General features: G+C 44.7%; 1 protein-coding gene across 5 annotated transcripts in view; it reads right to left on the reverse strand.

Moving 5' to 3' along the window:
• The window catches only part of LOC144762467 (adhesion G protein-coupled receptor F5-like), an 805,746-nt gene that overhangs the window by 93,474 nt on the left and 692,777 nt on the right, over positions 1-19,495 (reverse strand). For 4 of the 5 annotated variants that reach the window (XM_078647677.1, XM_078647680.1, XM_078647678.1 and 1 more), the window contains exon 14: positions 5,919-7,316. The exons of the other annotated variant lie outside the window; for it this stretch is intronic. In XM_078647677.1, coding sequence (XP_078503803.1) covers positions 5,919-7,316 — 1,398 coding nt within the window. The remainder of the gene's footprint in view (positions 1-5,918; positions 7,317-19,495) is intronic. 5 annotated transcript variants of the gene reach the window in all.

Consider the following 19,495-nt stretch of genomic DNA (forward strand, 5'->3'; position numbering starts at 1 on the left):
ACACCAGGGATTTTGTATTCCTCATATTTTCTACCCAAGATTTTTGGGCCTCTGTAATATTTTATCCGATAATATGAAATGTTAACATTAAGGCTCTGGGTTGGTTTTATGCTCAGCATAATGAATTTTATTGACCACCGAGTCTCCTAATTACTGTTGATTATCAGTAGTAACTAATTTTGGTTCAATTAAAATACTCAGTTAATTGTAATACATCTGTATACAACATGGGTATCATTGTGAGCCAGATTTAGGTTATTGATATACCTGATTTTGTGGGCAGATTTATAATAAAGTGACGGAGTACAGCGCAGCAAGTCACCTTGCTGCACTATGTGGCAGAGAAAGAGCAGGAATGTGCTTTATTTAAATGAATACAGAGCATTCCTGCCTTTGTCCCTGTCTCAATTAACAACAAGATGCCAGTACTGCTACTTATTTAGAGACTTAAACAACCAGAATGAAACTGTACCTAGTAAACCAGTATGGTTGGAACAAAACAATTTTATTTTTCTTTAGTTCTTTTTATTTTTTGTTCACAAACTTTATCAAAATCTCATAGAAGAATACAATCCATAAAGAGGGGACCCGACCCTAGACAGATGCTCGTAGAGCAGAAATTAAATAAAAACCACAACCTTTCATACAAGTGTACCATTCTCTCTGTGTGTATCATCGGTAAAAACATCTCATACAAACCACTCATACTCATTCAACATTACATCCAACTTCACACTGACTCTTCAAATATGCCAAAAACAAGAAAAGAAAAGAGAGAAGAGAGAGACACAAACACTCCCTCGGGAATTATATATATACAAAAAATTCTCTATTTATATTCTGCACACCAATAATGCAGCTTGAGTTGAAACAATCTTTAGACAATGAAGGCCATCTTTCTAATTAAACCATATATTGACAACATTTTTTACATGTTTATGTTTAGATTGGCCTAAATAGAGAACTATGGTCGACGCGTTTCGAGTTCCTAATTGATGGAACTCTCCTCAGGACCGGAATGGTTCTAGTAACACACTCGACTGTAAGCCTGATAATTCTTTACATTGGATACTTCTCAGTGTACTTTAGTTTCCAAGGCACGAAGCGCTGTGGAAAGTAGGCGATTGTAGTGCTGGTGTCAGTTTTGTCCAGTCTGTTAGTTTATCCGAATGTTCATTGTTACGATGCAACTGTATGACTCTTTGTATTGTATCTCTGAACTCCAGTTTCTTTTTCAATCAGGGGGTCCGGGTAGGGCAGGGACTTCTAACCGTGCAATGCTATTTCCGTTGTCTATGTCCCTGTCTCAGCAAGTTCCCTCAGGATTCTGCTCTGCCCGCACTCAGCTCCACTAGTAGCTCACCTAGGCAGTGCCTCTGCCTTCATCACCGGGGACTGCGGTTCGAAGCCCTGCTCCGCTGTCCAGACGGTTGCACTCGGCTCTCCCTTGCCTGGCATCTTTTTCTTAATTCTTTCTTCTCCCTTAATTTCCACTTATTTTTCCTTCATTCTCCGTCACTCTAGTTCAATTCATCTTGCCTTCAATTCTATTTACTTTGCCTTCCATTGCTATTTAATTTGCCTTTCATTTCTGTTCAATCTGTCTCTCATTACCCTTTAATTTGCCTTTCATTTCTGTTTATTCTGCCTTCCGTTTTTCTTTGCATCCTCTCTGCTTTTACTGCTGCTGCTGCACCTGTGGGCCCTCCCGCTCCTGTGTGTTCCATCCTTCCAGGGGTCCCCCGACCCCGACCCCTACCTAATGTCGGCTGCTGTGTGGAAGCACACATCGGACGCTCAGCGGGTGCACTTGTGGCGCACCAAAGGCAAGCCCGTCTGCCCCGATCCGCGACCCAACTGCGACCAGCGTCAGGAACCCTGGTCCCCTAACGCGCCAGCGCTACAGCTCCTCAGATCTCCACGCACTCAAAGCAAGCAAGAACTAGGGCTAGCTCTGTCCTCCTCTCGACACCCAGGGACCTCTCACCAAATGACACTGCTGCCACTCCTTCACCTTCGCCAAGACCCAGGACCCACCTCTGCCCTCCAGCAACAACTCCATCGTACCCCAAATCCTGTAATGCACCCTCCTCAACACCTGCTCCCTCCACAGACATGCCGTGTAAATCTGGCACCTCCTCGACAGCACCAGCATTGACATCGCCTTCCTTACCAAAACCTGGACGAATGCCGCCTTGGGACCAAACATCACGATCGCCATCCCTGAAGGATACAAAATCACCCGGAAGGACCACCCCAAATGCCCCGCTGGCTGCATCGCCATCACCCACAAAGCTAACCTCCGTCTGAGCATCTGCACCGATGGGCTCACAGACTTGATGGAACACCTCCACTTCAAGATACAGACCAACCCATCCACCACCCTCCGAGGCACCCTCCTCTACAGACCCCACGGACTCCGCACAGCTTTCGCCGAATCCATCACCGACATCATCACCCCCACATGCCATCACCTCCACCGACAATGCCTTGCTTGGAGACCTCAACTTCCACCTCGACAACCGCTAAAATCCCTACTCCTCCCTCCTGGACAACCTCCACAACATCGGTCTCAAACAGATCGTACCAGAATCATTGCACTCTGTAGGAGACACCCTCGACCCCCATCTCCACAGCAGGAAACTCCATCACCTTCAGCCACACATCCAAACTCGATTGGGCAGACCACTGCTGTAGCCACTTCACCTTCAAAGCAATCATCACCTGCAGATGTCCACACCAGCTCCAGCGCAGCAATTGGAACATCATCTCCGAAAACTAGCTTGCCGCCTCCCTCAGCACCTCTGCTCCCACCACCACAGACGACGACACCACCACTACCACCCGTATCCTACACAACTGGATCACCGACTGCACCAACACCTACACCCTCTCAAGAAAACTTCAAACCCTCGCGCGCAGAAAGCCATCTGGTTCTCTACTGAACTCCGGGAATCTAGACGAACCTGCAGACGCCTCGAAAAGCTGTGGAGGAACTCCATTAGACTTCGACAACTTCAAAGCAGCCACCACGGCCACCACCGCCCACCACAAACTCATCTGATACTCATGGAAGAAAGCACTCCAGGACAGAATATTCACCCATGCACACAACAGCAAGGAACTTTTCAGCATCATCAACGAGTTCGCACAACCCAACTGTGAGACTACCGACATCCCACCCTCCCTGGACTTCTGCAACAGACTCAGCACCTTCTTCTATCACAAAATCAAGAACATCTATGACAACTTCGACAATAACAACCTTCACGGGGAACCCACCCCCACCGTTCCCTGCACCTTGCAGGAGATACTGGACAGATGGACCACCCTCAGCATCGAAGACACCCACTCCAGGGGCCCCCATGGACCACTGCCCACCCACATTTACCACAGACCCACAGACATCATTGCCCCCGAGCTGTGATGAATCATCAACCGCTCCTTCGAGACCTCCTCCTTCCCTAACGAGTGAAAACACGCAGAGATCAACCCTCTCCTGGAAAAACGCTTGGCGGACTCCACCGACCTCAAGAACTTCAGACCGATATCCTTGCTCCCATACCCGGTAAAAGTCATGGATAACACTGTCAACCGCCAACTCACCTCCTTCATAGAAGAAAACAACATCCTCGACTCCTCCCAATAAGGCTTCAGGAGGAACAGCAGCACCAAAACCGCCCTACTTGCTGCGACAGAGGACATCCGCTTCCTACTCCTCATAGGAGAGACTGTGGCCCTCATCCTCCCGGACCTCTCCGCTGCCTTCAACACAGTCTCACATCATACCCTAGCCCGCAGACTTCATGGTGCACGAATCTCGAACAAGGCCTTCAACTGGATCTGCTCATTCCTCTCTGGTAGAACACAGCGGGTCAGACTCCCCCTTTTCTCTTGGAACCCACACTGACCACCTGCAGAGTCTCCCAAGGATCCTCCATCAGCTCCACCCTGTTCAATCTCTACATGGCCCTGCTCGCATTCATCGTCAGATCACACGGACTCAACATCGTATCGTTTGCAGACGACACCCAACTCGTTCTCTCCCTCTCCAAACACAACTTTCAAGAAGGAATGGAATCAGTCGCCAGGTGGATGAAGAACAGCTGCAGACAACTCAACACCGACAAAACTGAAGTACTCATCATGGGCCCGCACTCTGATGCCTGGAGCAACAAGTGGTGGCTCCCCGCCTTCAGGAACCCCTCTCCCCTTGGACCACGCACGCAACCTCAGAATCATCCTGGACACCAAACTCAAAATGGACCGCCAGATCAATGCTGTCACCGCTTCCTGCTACCACACCCTGCGCCTACTCCATAAGACCTTCCACTGGATCCCCCTTGAACACTAGAAAACCATCACTCATGCCCTCATCATCTGCAGACTAGACTGCAGCAATGCACTCTATGCCGGGATCAACAACAACCTCATTCACAAACTCAAGAACATCCAGAACGCCGCCGCCAAACTGGTCCTTAACCTTCCGCGCCACATCAGCCAACAACTACGAACACTACACTGGCTCCCTGTTGATAAGAGAATCTCTTTCAAGCTTCTCCCCCATGCCTACAAGGCCCTCCACCGGGACCGCCTACATAAACCACCACCTCTCGTTCCACACATCCCAAAAATCCCTATGCTCAGCCCAGCTCTCTCCCTTACAACAGTGCCATGTATCAAGAAGACCAGAGGCATATTACTCCATCTATGTGTGTTGCAGAATGCATCACACATAGAAAAAGGAAGTAACAAAGAGAAATTAATATATTCTCCAAGTTTTGTCTCCCTGGAAAGGTGCATCTTTTTGGCGCGTAAATCTGTGAATGCATCAAAATCCATGGGAGTTGCATGGGAGCACCCATGGAACGCCTTACCATGGCAGAGTAATGCAATGCAGCGATTGGCGCTGCATTGTGCTACTCCCTGATTTACCAAGCCCATTAGGGCCATGCATTATGACCTTGGGGGGCTTGATAAATCGCATTTTGGGTTTGGGTTATGCATGTACCACGTGTGTTCTATGCTCCTTAATATGGTAGATTGTTGCATTAATTGAATGTGACCTGCATGATGTACAGGTTGCTATCACCAGATGCAGTATGTTGTGAGTTCATGGTGTTGTTTGGCAGCCTGCGAACCATCTAGAGTTCTTTGCCCCAGAGTATGGTGTGCACTGTGTGGGAAAGATCAGGGCATTCAGTTAATTCTAAAAAGATATGTGTTCTTTTCGTAGTGTGTTAGTATACTCAGCTCGCTTCCAGTATGTCATAGTATGGTAGGCACTGTGCGGCATGTCCAGTAACAGCGTATTTGTTAATGGTTGTCTTTTAGTTTGTGTTTTCTATATGTCAGAATGCAGCTTCGGCTTGGTTTCTCCATTGCAGCTGTGAATCTTGGCAAAGTATTTGCATGTGTCCGTGTTAGTCGTAATGTTCTTTCTGCTCTCCTGTGTGTCCTGTAAGGTCTGCCTTCTGTTCTATGTGTGTTGCATTTGCACTTGTTTGGAAGATGGGAGGAATGCTGTGCCCTTTGACGTTATCTGTTACGTGAGGGGTTCTGTGCTCTCTATAATTCTGTGGATCGTCCTGCTTAAAAGTGCAATTGAAGATGTAGTCAGTGTGTGTGCTACTTCGAACAACTATAGTATTAGTGGTTTAGAAGGTAATTAGAAAACCAAGCTTCTTCTGGTACTGTGTAGGAAGTGTAACGAAATGTAACCTAAAGTATTATTAAAATAAAGAATGTTGTGTGTACCAGACCAAGAGCTTAGATCTGTACTCACTCACCACAGCACATACTTCAATCACCACCACCCTCGTGGTCCTATATATCAGCAAAGCATTAAAGAAGGTAATTATTTTTCTTATAGCACCAATGAAACTAGTCCCTGTTTGTGCGAATTTTCCTGTACTGACCTGAAGAGAATTGAGGGTAGTGAATATCCCAAGGATCACTTCATTTGCTGAGGAGATTATTGTTCCAATTCCAAATCCCCAGGTCAGACCTAAGAGTGGAGTCAGGATGGCAACACTTTTAGCAATTTTTACCAGCGTGCTCTTCTCTTCTTTGCTTGGCTTATCCCCAACGGAAGGCCGCAGGAGCTTCGCAATGACCACGATGAGTATGACAAAGTTTGCAGCAACAATGGTTAAGGCCGGCACAACAAATGCAAGGAATGCCTTAGTGGATGTGAGGTTGAGCCAGCAAGTCAGTCCTTCCCGATACTGGTTACTGGGCTGAGTCACAGCTACCGTAATAACTGATATGATGAGGGGGCATCCGTAGCCCAGACAGAAACTAATTGCCATCATGGTCGTCTTGCTCACATCGTGGAAAACGTAGACCATGCGATAAAAGAGAATGAGTCCCATGGTGAGCATCCAAAAAAACAGGGAGAGGTAGAAAAACTGGGTAAAAAACGTAGCAGCTACACAGGCATCACCCGCATTAGTAGATGTGTTGTTTATAGCGGCTTCCTCTAGGATATCTGACATCCTTGAACCGATGATGAACCAAATGTCAGCGATCAGAAGTGATATAGCAATGTTCACCAAGCACACATGGCGCATGTAGGAGGTTTTATTTTTGGTGACAGATTTCCAAACTAGAGCCTCAATCACAATACAAATAACCAGACTTGCCAAGGATATGCCCACGCCAATGTAAGTGATGTAGTTGAGAATGTCCTTTATATTCTTTGGAAGCTTATAGCCCGATGACATTAAAATTGAGAATGACGTCAGGTGATCACAAGTACATGTAACAGCATGTCCTGTGTCATTTTCATGACACCCTGTGTTATCCCATCCTCCAGTCCCATTGCCTTGACTGAAGTTCCAGTAGACGCACGTGGGGTTTACCAGTGAAGAGTTGATTTTTGGAAATGCCATCACAATTTGGAAAGTATTATTTGAAATGTTCCCATTTAGTACAGTTGACATAACCAAACTATTCACTTCACTATTATTTTCACCCCCAGGTAAAATATCCACCAAGGAGGCATAGGCTATGGTGACAACAGTTGTATCAATAGACAAAAGCCCAGGCGGTATTAGCACATCTCCGGCTCCATTACTAAAGTTGAACTGCTTACTATAAACGTCAGTTTCTGAAGTGATGTTTATTCCCTGTACGATTACATTTTTAGATTCAGCTTTCAAATTTATGGAATTACTACTGTTGATTTGAAGTTTTTTTGCAAATGTATCTGTTGCACTCAACAATAGAGAGCTATTCGTGATTTTCTCAGCTGGGCTCAGAACATTCCATGCAGTGGCATTTTCCACAATAACGCCTACAACGTTGATAACATTCTAAAATGAAAAAAGAAATAGAGAGTAAGTCTTCAATTGTTGAAAAGACATTAAATATTGTCAGTGCTATTCACAATGGTAAGTTACACTTGTGAGTAATTTACACATGTAAATGTAGTTCAACACCCTCCTATTGAAAATATTGGACTATACTTGCACTAAAACTCCACAGGACATAATGTTGACAGAATCCCTTCCAGAGGGCAACTGGGCATGCAGGGCCTACTGGACCCAACCACGGGGGTTGAGGCCTTTTACTCCGGATATCCCTGGGCCCAACCTACTATGGATCCAAAGCAACTGAGCCAAGTAGCCTTACTACACTTGACTCTCAGTGGTAGCTATAGACGAGCAATCAAAGGCTCCCTCTGGGGGGAACTGTAGATACAGTGAAGTAAATATGACTCATAATTCAAAGTGCACATGGTAAAATCAATATCCAGTCAAATGCTTACTTTTAGAAGAAAAAAAGTATTGTAGTTCTAACTCTACACAATCAAAGAAATATTTTTTTTTATAAGCAACAACACAATCCTCCTGAGGTCGCAGCTCTAGTAGTTGTAAGGCAAATTCGTGTCCCACCCTCTTGCTTCCAATGTGGGCAGGGCTTTTTCACATCTAGGAATTGGTCACTAGTAGGGTGTACTCAAGGATTCCCCTTTGCCTCTTTAGAAGGGGTGGGAGGTAACCTCACCACTGCTGGTGGCGTTCGCTTGGAGTGCCAAGTTTGGTAAAAATCTCCTCCGTCGAGTTTACAGATGCCCACCCCTCATAGGGTGCTGCCTATATGACTACTCCTATACAACAACAACGCTGTATTTGAGAGCAGAACCCGAAGTGACCAAACATACTTTAATTTAAAGAGGCCTGTCTCAATTATGCTTTACAAATTATAGGAGCTGACTGGCATTGGGAGAAATGCTAAATATGTAAGGGGATCAGCATTTAGTGACATACCAACCAATAACAGTGCACTGGAACGAATTACAAAGTGCTGATAGACTATGGAGTCTCCCCTTGCCTCTGTCCAGCTGTCCTCAGATAGTCAGCCCTTCACAAGCTTTAAGGAGTCTCTCTTGAGTTACAATAATTTTGCTATTGTATTAGGACAAATGTGTCTCTTTAATGCATACATTTCTTTGTAAATAACGCATGGATGTTGACTGTCCATAACACCATTAGATTATTTGTAGTCTTTTGGAAATCTACATACTTTACCCCCTGAACTCCTCGATTCCACCATAAGCAGGTACAGTGAGTGCCAAGTGTGGTACGCTGCGGCGGGTGGGTGGCTGGCTGCCTTCCATTGTCTCTGGCAGCAGTCATTAGTACTACTGCCTGTGCTCAAGGCTGCACTCGGGTGACTTTGCCCAGGATGTGATGTGAAGAATCAGTGTGCTCATGAGCATGTGCAGCATGACTTCAAGGCAGAAATGAATGATGTGTGTGTCCGTCAAACGCTGCTTCTTTCATTCCTGCACCTCGGCAAGTGGATGGGCCTGCCAGGCTGAAATCTGAGGAGATACTTTGGGACCGCGCTTGAGGGAGTCCTGGAGGCGGCACTCAGTTTCCTATCCCGCTCTGCTGCTGCTCTGGTGTATGTGCCCTTAATCCGCCCTGTCTGGTAGGTGTGTGTGACCTGTCTGTGGTTGCCCTGTTAACTGGGGAAGATGCCTTGCCGAGTGTCTCCAGTCTGTAGTCACACAGAACTGACTGCATGCCATGCTGAAATACTGTTTAGTTGTGCTAGCAGTTGAATTTTCTCTGTGTGTTATCCATGGGACATATCTGCCACAGTAGTGCCCCAAAGCCCTCAAACCTCCCTCCCTAGTCATCTCAGAGTGAACCGCCCAGGCGGCGAGATCAGACGAACACATTACACAGGGCGCAATAGAGACTGCAAAGCCTTTGATGTGCATCACATCTGCATTGGTGGGAGGACCTCTGTGGAGTTTTGATGCAACTCCTTGGATCTCCACAGAGTAAAACTCAGTGAGTTCAGTCCAGCCCTACTCTTTAGCAATTAGTCAAAAGTGTGGATGGTGCCGGAACACTGTTGTCAGCATTGAGTCCCTCGGGGCCCCACAGACCCAGTTCAAGTCTTACCCGCTCTTGCAGTATGGATGCGTTCAGTAGTGCAGCGAGCATCCAATCCATAAGCACTCAAGTACTGATCCTGTTTGCAGAAGTTGGGCTGCTCGCAGCAACATCTGGCAAGAGCAGTTTCTCTCCCTCATGTGGTACTGCTACGTTTTCGCAGAAATCAGAACAGCTCTAAATTCTCACCCCCTTCCACATGGAGAGAGGGGGGAGGTGAAATCCTCCAATTGTCAACCAAAGCCCAGTAATGGTGCAAAGTCTTCTGCAGCGTCCTTCGCGAACCTTGGGGGATCAATCAGGTGTGCAGGTCGACTTACCAGTCACAGCCGCAATCTTCATTTGGTTAACAACCCGAACTTCTGGCAATGTTGGTATTGGCATACTGGGTTGCCTTTGCTCACCTCGACCCGGGTGCAGACTCCCCTGGTGCAATCGCTTACACCATGGTAGCCCCTCTTGGAATATGGTGTTGGCAATTGAGTTGGACACAAGTCTTGGTACATGGCAACAATAAGTTCAATGGCAGCACCATCTGGCATGGGGGTCACCACAACAAGGCAGTGGGGGTCTGGGGTCTCCCACCCTTCCCAGACTAAATGGCTCAGGTCAAGGCGTTCCTCTCTTGCCATACAGGGGTTGCTGTATCGTTCCTGCAAATGGACAATGACCCAATTTCCGCACAGACGTCTTTGTAGGGCTCCACACTGAACGTAGCTCCCTCCAACAATTTACTCTTCTTCACAGGGTGCACTGGTCTACAAGGAGGCAGGTGCTGGTGCTCAAAGCTCCAGGGCAGGTGATTTTGGTTTCCGTGGGTAAGATCCCCTCAACCAGAAGGGAGATTATATGCCTTATCTCCCAGTTCAGTGTCACAGGCAGACGTCTTGTAGAAACTCCTGTTTTCAACCAGCCTGTCTGGCTGCTTGGCAAATGACACCGCTTTAGGTCTCTACCTCCCCTTATAGACTATTTCTAGACACGAAATGTGATTATGGGTCCGAGGGGAATATGTACAAGAAAGTGGAAGAGAGAGGAGTTAGCCGTCATGGCTTAACGCCAGTTGTGGCTTAACGCCTCTCTCCTTCACTTCTGAAACGCAAGGCTGCACCATATTAACAAGAATGTGGTGCAGCCTTGTCTTTCCCTCCGCGATGGCGTTAAGTTTAGCAACTTAGCACCAACACAGGCACCCTTGCACCAGAGTGCAAGGGTGTCTGCATGCAAGGGAGGATTGTTATGTGTAGTAAGGTGTCACTTCTGTGGTAAATAAAATATTACCCTGGCTGAATTTCTAGGCATTAACAATTAGCATGCATCAAGTGAGAAGCAGAGTCCGTGGTATCTGAGTTAAAATGGGCTTTATTCCAATAACTCGAGTCAAAGGGAGAATATGTTCCATCACCACAGAGGTTCAGGAAGAGTCTTCTGATCTTTTAATAACAAAACATCATATTATATACTTTTCACTCCTTGTACATAGGAGCAGGCGCAAGACAGAAAATGAGATAAGAACATGTGGGTGTACACTTGATGAGTCATAGGTGTGTGATAGGTAGGTGTCATAGGTGGGTGGGTACTTAGAGGAGGAGTTGGCATGACCAGCTCGAACTGTGCCCTAATTGTGCAACTTTGAGCATGACGTGCAATTGACGTGTAACTGGGTGGAGGCTGACTTACAACCTAGCAGAGAGATCTTTTATGTCAAGGCGACCAGCACATCTAGTACAACTGATATCTAGAGTCAGCAAGCAAAAGAAGCAAAGGTTGTTCGTCACTAAAAGACAGAGAGGGCATATTTATTCGTTGCATGAGCTTTCTATGGGTGCAAGCACTGTGATTTAATTAAATGGAGACAGAATGGCTAGGCCTATCTCCCTCGGACGGGTTCTGTGTACTTTTCCTCAGATAACTGTTATTCATAATACTGTCTTGGCCTCTTGCTGGGCTTCTCTCGGCTGAACTAGAAGTATGCGAGGTCAGAGGGACGTAACTGCAGCTTCAGTGTGTCAGGAGTCATGTAAACATTAATTCAGAAAGTGGTTTCAATCTGAACCACAAAAAGGGTTCAGTACGATATTTATTTAAAAGAGCACAATGCAAAATGCAAATACATGGGCCTTCATTTTAGCTTAACGTTTGGGAGACTTGATGACTTGACTTGCAGGACATGATTGCAGAGATCTAGTGATTCAGGCCACTACGGGAAATATGCATGGGTGACATGCACACACATGTAACATAGGGTATATGTAGTGGACATATTTGGTCATATTTGGTCAGGCAAAATATCATTTTCCTCATTCCCTCCTTGTCACCTACATAACCCTTCAGGATACATCTATATTCATGAGACCGTATAGTTGATCATACAGCATCATTTCTTCATCTTTTATCCTTTGTTTACGTGGATGTGGAATACAGGCAGTAGCACACAGGCCGCAAATCGCCGGGCCGCACTGCAGACAGAGACAGCAACCAAATACCATAAGTAGGGCCATTCCTAGGAAGGACATAACTTTCCATCCCCATGCAGATATTACACCCCAGAACCAACTGGACCAAGTCCATGTGCCTGGGTCTTGATGTATGGCATTAGCAATCTTGTGGAGTCTTGTTATTGCTTCGTACACAGATGGTGCATTATCTGGGATGAAAACGCAACAACTAGATCGGATGACTCTACAGGCTCCGCCCCTATCCGCCAAGATGACATCTAGAACGAGGCGGTTTTGAAGAACGACAAGTCTAATAGCAGACTGTTCCTGGGTTAAGTTCGCCAGGGCAGATGCAGTTATATTTACAACTGTTTCAAGAGTCCTTGTTAACCTGCGTATCAGTTTACTGTTTTGGATGGGACCTATGAAGAAAAAGAATCCTCTGTTGAAATCTGTATATTGCTCCCATGCTGTTTCAGTCTGATCGATACCTGCAGAATCTGTCTCTCTCTTTTGTCTAACATGTTCTAGTCGTGAATCTCTATGATAATTTGATGGGGCTAGAAAAACGGGTGGCAATAAGAATGCTATATAACAAGTCCCACCCCAGTCTAAGGGCAGATGTACATAGGCTGTCTGACCACAAATGAAATAGGTATGGCGTGATGTTTTGAAAGAAGAAAGTCCCTTATCGTCAAACTCTACTACAGTGTTACACTCGCTGTGTCCCATATGTACTGAGCCTTTCTTACTAACACATAAATCACCTTTTGCTGGCAGGACTGATATAAACGGTGGGCCTGTATTTTGCTTTGGCTGAACATTTAACATTATAAAATTAACAGATGCATTTCCCTGTTCGTACTCTTCATTCTCTAAATCGGATCCCTTTCTTTGGGGGAATCCATCTTTGTCTGGAAAGCATGCTTCATTCATTACTTTATTCAGGTTTCCGTATATCCAGCCACCTGAATAAGCTATGTACCTTCTATCTATTGAGGTCATTAGAGCAAACCATGCTCCACACGAACCATTGTGTGAGAACGGTAAAGGGTAGAAGGGCAATACTCCCTTCGTTTCTTGATAAGGGGGCAGTTGGCCACATACCCAGCAATTAGTCGCATTGCTGGTCTGGTGAGAATGGTGTAACATTCGAATAAAGGTATTGTTACGTAGTGCAAGTCGATATGACAATTCATGGGGAGGCAGGTCACTAAATGTGTGCTCTGCGGTGCTGTTACTGGAAGAGTGTATATGTGAGGAAATGGGAAAGAAAACATGTAGCAATAAACTGACACCAATTATAACAATGCACAGAATAAAAAGGATGATTAAAGTAACTATACATCTACTGCGTAATCTCTTGCAGTATACTTCCTTCTTATCTCTCTTCCTACTATTCTCGTTTTTACTATTCTTGTTTGTGATCTTATACATGTCAGAATCGAGTCTAACCGATTCACCACCGGGTGGGCTTAAACAATTAAACTACGTCTGACTTGCTAGTTCTCACTCTAGACCTATACTCTTGCTGAGGGGTACTTTCCAGCAAAGGTCAGTGTTCTTTTTTTTTTTAAAGTTTCAAAGTTCTAAAGTGTCTTCTGTAGTGATGAAGGTGAGTTCGGCCTTTACGTCCTTCCACCAGCTTCGGCGTCTTCCAACGTGGCTCAAGGGGACTTGAACGATCAAAGATCCTGAGGAGTCCAAATTCTCCTGGTGCTATGGCATGTTCCTTGACCTGGGTGTCAGGTGTCAGGGAAGGCAGCAGCAACCTGTGAATGAAAAGAGAGTAGTGCAGAAATCAAGGAAGCCAGGTAATCTGTCAGCATGTTACTGTCAACATCAGTTATTTTCTTTCTAGGCATAGGCGTACCCCACATATACAGTTCATAAGGAGATAGGCCTGTTCTGGAACGAGCTACCATACGCATGTAAAAGAGGGCAACCGGCAAGGCACCCATCCAATCCACGCCTATTTCTGTACAGATCTTAGCAATTTTTTGTCTTAATTGTCTGGTTTGTCTTTCTACAAGGCCTGTGGCTTCTGGGTGTCTGACACAATGGAATTTCCTCGAAGGGACACTTGTTTCATTAATTCAGAGGAGAATGGCTGATCGTTATCTGAATAGATCACATGAGGTAGATCACATGAGGTGATTCATAGCTGGGGAAGTACTGCGCACTAATTGTCTGGCTGTTGTAACAGCAGTATAATCTGGAACTGGATATGCTTCTGTCCATCTAGACAGTGCACGTACAACTACCAAGACATGTTTGTTGATTCCTCTACATCTGTCCATTTGGATATAATCCATCTGGAGAACCTCAAAAGGGTGGCCAGGAGGATGAAATCCGCCTTGTTCCACCGGAATGCCTTTACCTGGATTGAACTGACAATAGATCGTACATGTTCGTACTTTCTGCTCCACTGCTGCACATAGGTGCTTGTTAAACCAAATATACTGTAAACAGTCTAGCATTGCCTTCTCTCCTAAGTGTGCGGGACTATGTGTTGGGCATATGATTACTTGTACCATAGAACCTGAAAGAAACCATGTGCTTTTTCCCTTAGTCATCTAACCTTGGTTAGTCTGGATCCCTCCTTGTAAAGTCCATTTCTTTATCTCATCTGTGGTGGCATGTGTCTGTATGTCGAGTACATCTTGAGTGGGATCCCTGACTGTCATGCTTTATGTCAGTAATGGTACCTCTGTCCTTGTCGTGTATGTTGGTGTCTGTGCTGTCTGAGCTGTTCGGTCTGCCAGGTCATTACCCTGGGTAATGGTGTCTGTAACTTTGGTGTAAGCTTTATATTTCAGGATAGAAATGGCTGTAGGTAAATGTATGGCCTCTAACAGGGCCTGAATAAGCTGGCCATGCTGAATCTTGGCACCATGAGAGGTCAAAAAAGAAATGCAGGCTTGTGTCAGAGCAATAAGCTCTGCTGCTTGAGCAGACAGTGTGTCTATTTTCTGTGTCTCTATGACTTCTGTGGTCACGGCATACGCTGCTACTAATTCTCCTGTACTTGTTCTCATGCATGATCCATCTACATAGAGTGTCAGGTCTGGGCCCAGAAGTGCAATATCTGTCATGTCTTGTCTTGGTTTATTCATTACTTCCACACAGTCATGTGGTGATGCATGTACTGTACTTGAGGGCAAAAGCGTTGCAGGATTCAGAATGTTACAACGTCTGATCTCTATGTGTGGTTGAAATAATGTCAGTTCATATCCTGTCAGTCTCGCTACAGTCAAATGTAAAAATAAATAAAAATAAATAAAAAAGCATTAAAAAAGCATAAAATGTTTACTGTAACATGGAGTCGCTTAAAACTGGCGCTTGACATAATGCTCTTTTTAATTTCTCAAATGCCAAGGTGTGTTCTTGTGTCCTAGGGAGAACAGTCAAAATGGCTGCCTCCTGTGTAGTTAACTGTATGAGTGGTTGGCTGGATATGCATACTGTAAGAAGTGAGGCCAATAAAGGCACGTACTTCCTTTTGTGTCCTGGGCTGTGAAAGGTTAGTAATGAGTTGTATGATTCTTGTGTTAGCTGTCTACCTGGTGTACCCTCCTTGAAAAGCAAGTGTTGTACACCACTTGCTTTACACAGAAAGTACAAGACTGTCAGAGATGCAATGTCACAGTCTGGTTCTGATCTTGCTGTAATTAGAATGTCAGTGCTGTGTTGGTAGGCATGTAAACACTGTCTTTAGTGTCTGACTGTAAATGCTAGGGCTCACTGTCATCAATCTAGCAAAAATAAATGACATAGAAATAAATAAATAAAGAAAAATGAATTTTCAATTCAAAAGCACTATTTTATATTGGGGAACCTCTATCCTAAACCTCTGCACTTTTACAATAAATCCTACTCTAGATCTTGGGAACAGTATGACCATACTACCTACAATATGTTCTCTAAATGTATTTGAATAAAACCAAAGTAAACTTGTCATAGACAGAAGGCTGGAGCCTCTGTGAGAAACAGCCCCTCCCTCTAGAATTATGTTCGCGCTCGGAGCTTTGAATCAATTCCAAGCCGGGCTACACTGAGATCTACAATTGAATGACTGCCAGATGCTGAACTCATTGCAAGAGCAAGACTCCTGCCAATTATTCTGTTTACACTACTGGGGGAATAACTATCCATTTGCAAGCGTGACTTTATCTGAAGTCAATGAAGCTGGCTGCAAGGAAGAGCCTGACTCAGCTGGAGAACAGCCAATAATTGTCCGCGGAAAAGAATTGGAGGATGGCCAACAAGACAGGCACTGCTCGCTCCAAGAGGGAGTAGCCCTCCCTTTACAAACATTTACTGGGAACCAGGCCATCTCGGTCTCGGACGGACTGTCTCAAGGTCAAACACATTCCTTGTACGTCATAACATATCCCTTCCCAGGCCAGAGCTTTTCTAACTTTAACTGAAGCAAACTTTAAAACGTGTTAAAAAGTAAATTAATAAAGACATATATTTTTCTGTAACTGAGTGACATGCTAGCATTTTAAAATATTTCTGTACTGCTACTAGCTGCAAGGGAAACAATAAACAGAACAAAACAATCATGGCATGGAAACACACCATATTTTACATTTTTGAAAATAACATGTCGAACTTCTTAATTCTGCATTGCATAACCAATATTTTCATAAGCAAGTGTGTCAGCTTTTCTATTCTACCTATTAAAAGGGCCAGATTCATACTTTTTCAAAAGGCCATGTTTTCTAATTTTAGTGGGGACTGTTCTATGCACATATTAATTGAAGCAGTCTGTCAAAGTACATAGGTGAGCCTTGAAATTAAATGAATGCAAATCAAACTAATGTAGGGGACTCTTAGCAATACACTAAGATGGTAGTGTATTGTAGCTATCAAAAAGGGCCACGTTCATTAATTTACAAATAGCCACTTTCCTAAGTGAGTGGGATAACTGTCACACGCTATTCTAAAGGGCAGCTTGCATTGGGAAAAATATCCTGTAGAAACATTCCTATTTGGAAAAAAAAACTGTTCTATTACACTAATTAAAGCACATTCTAAGATGGGTCTGTTTCATATTTTCTTTCCAGCCGTGAAAACATTGAAGCACTCTTTGTGCAAACCTTTATCTCAATTCGACTGGTTTATTTACAACTTTACCGTCCTCTGAGCTAAACACATTAAATCAAGTATTCCAAGACAAAACCCTTCACAAAAACACTCCTTTACCCTCCATGCAACATTTTACCATTCAATCTGCAAACTGAATACGCCCATTGGATAACATGGCAAATCGCACCCCCGCACAAAACATGCTTTTTCCACCACTTCCACAGCTCAGATCCTTTTCAAATTTTGCATCACAGTAGTTCAAGCTATTCCCTAAATCCTCACCAAAAAGCAACCAAATCCCTCCACTGGAACGGGTACGGATTTCCGCTCAAAAACACGCCCCCCGCAAACACCCAAAAAAAAACGCCAGAATCCCTCAACACCTTGTTAGAACAAATACTGCCTTCTCAATAAAAGATATTAACTCTTTGGCAGCCGAAGTACAATCATTCCCCAATGACTGCAGTACATGGGAAAGTCATGAACTCATCTCTCCACGTTATCACATAACACATACGCACATCTTCAAAACATTTTCTCTAAGCACTTGAAAGAGATCCAGCTCTCTCCTGCCTAACGTAACGGCTAGGGACCTGATGATAACATGCTCTGCACAAGCCATAACCACATGGCGCTATTCACAAGCCATATTTACAAGAAACTCAACAAGTCACAAAAATGACACGCTATTCACAAGGCATATTTACAAGGAGCTATACTTAAGAAAATTCAACAAACTACTCACAAGTCTTAATCTCAAGTCGCTATTCACAAGCAACTACAAGCCATTCACAAGGCGTTACACACATGGATGTAACAAACTATTCACAAGTCTTAAGCACAAAGCGCAATTCACAAATAAACCAACTAGTTACTCACAAGGCACTTTCGCAGTCCAGAAGGGACTTGTCTAGATACAAGGAAATGAACTCTTCAGATGTTGTTGGCTTTAATTCTACATACTCTAAAGGGTACAGGTGGTGGCGTTCTCTACCTACTGGGTCTTTCTGAGGTGGTCACTTTAGCTAGTTTTTCTGACAGAACGGGATAAATTCCAGTTAACAACGGCATTTCTTGGCTTGTTTAGTTCTCTCTGCTTTATTGAATTCTTTCTCTGTTCTCCTATGTGACTCTTTGCGCCATAACTCAATGGCGTCTTTCTGAGAGGGTCTTGACTTCTTTTTCCAAATGGCCTTTAGCCCATGCTTATTATACATAAAATGACCAGGTGTGTCTCTAGGCCGGATTTTAACTGTCTATTCTAGTAAACCTCTTCTGGTCCCTATCTGACGTAATCTTGAAAACAGAAACCAATACAATGGAAACACAATACACAAAAATAGACTGTAACAATCAACAATCATTCACACTAAACAATTTAAACACTGAAACAGATACAGATACAACCTAAACTGATACAGAGAGTTAAACATGTACTTGAAAAACAGTTTGTGCACTGAAAATACAGTACAACCATACCGGTCTCAGGAATGAGACACGTCTTTACCGGGCCCACCTTTTACCGTGGGCCCGTCTTGAAACTTGATACATTTCCCATAGTGGTACTCACCGGGAAAGCAGAACTTGAAACTTGAAGGCCTCGGAAACTTGACTTGACTACGCTTGCGCCTTGGAACAGGTGGACCTCTGGAGACCTCGGACCTTGCTCTCTCACGGGCTGGGCCTCTGGTTGAGACGATCCGCTTTCCTCACCGCCTCACATGGAGGCCAGGTCGCAGTCCGTCCTCCTCCGTGGGCCTGAGGGAGTGGCAGGAAGACCTGCTGGTGCGCTTTGAAGTCCGTCACGGCTGTAGAAGGGGGCAAAGACTAGACCCACAACTCCGGCGAGTGGGGAAAGGGATATGTCCCTGAAAGGGCGCCAAATTATGTGGTAAATAAAATATTACCCTGGCTGAATTTCTAGGCATTAACAATTAGCATGCATCAAGTGAGAAGCAGAGTCCGTGGTATCTGAGTTAAAATGGGCTTTATTCCAATAACTCGAGTCAAAGGGAGAATATGTTCCATCACCACAGAGGTTCAGGAAGAGTCTTCTGATCTTTTAATAACAAAACATCATATTATATACTTTTCACTCCTTGTACATAGGAGCAGGCGCAAGACAGAAAATGAGATAAGAACATGTGGGTGTACACTTGATGAGTCATAGGTGTGTGATAGGTAGGTGTCATAGGTGGGTGGGTACTTAGAGGAGGAGTTGGCATGACCAGCTCGAACTGTGCCCTAATTGTGCAACTTTGAGCATGACGTGCAATTGACGTGTAACTGGGTGGAGGCTGACTTACAACCTAGCAGAGAGATCTTTTATGTCAAGGCGACCAGCACATCTAGTACAACTGATATCTAGAGTCAGCAAGCAAAAGAAGCAAAGGTTGTTCGTCACTAAAAGACAGAGAGGGCATATTTATTCGTTGCATGAGCTTTCTATGGGTGCAAGCACTGTGATTTAATTAAATGGAGACAGAATGGCTAGGCCTATCTCCCTCGGACGGGTTCTGTGTACTTTTCCTCAGATAACTGTTATTCATA

Source organism: Lissotriton helveticus, chromosome 6, assembly GCF_964261635.1.
Source record: "Lissotriton helveticus chromosome 6, aLisHel1.1, whole genome shotgun sequence".
Classification (NCBI taxonomy): Eukaryota; Metazoa; Chordata; class Amphibia; order Caudata; family Salamandridae; genus Lissotriton; species Lissotriton helveticus.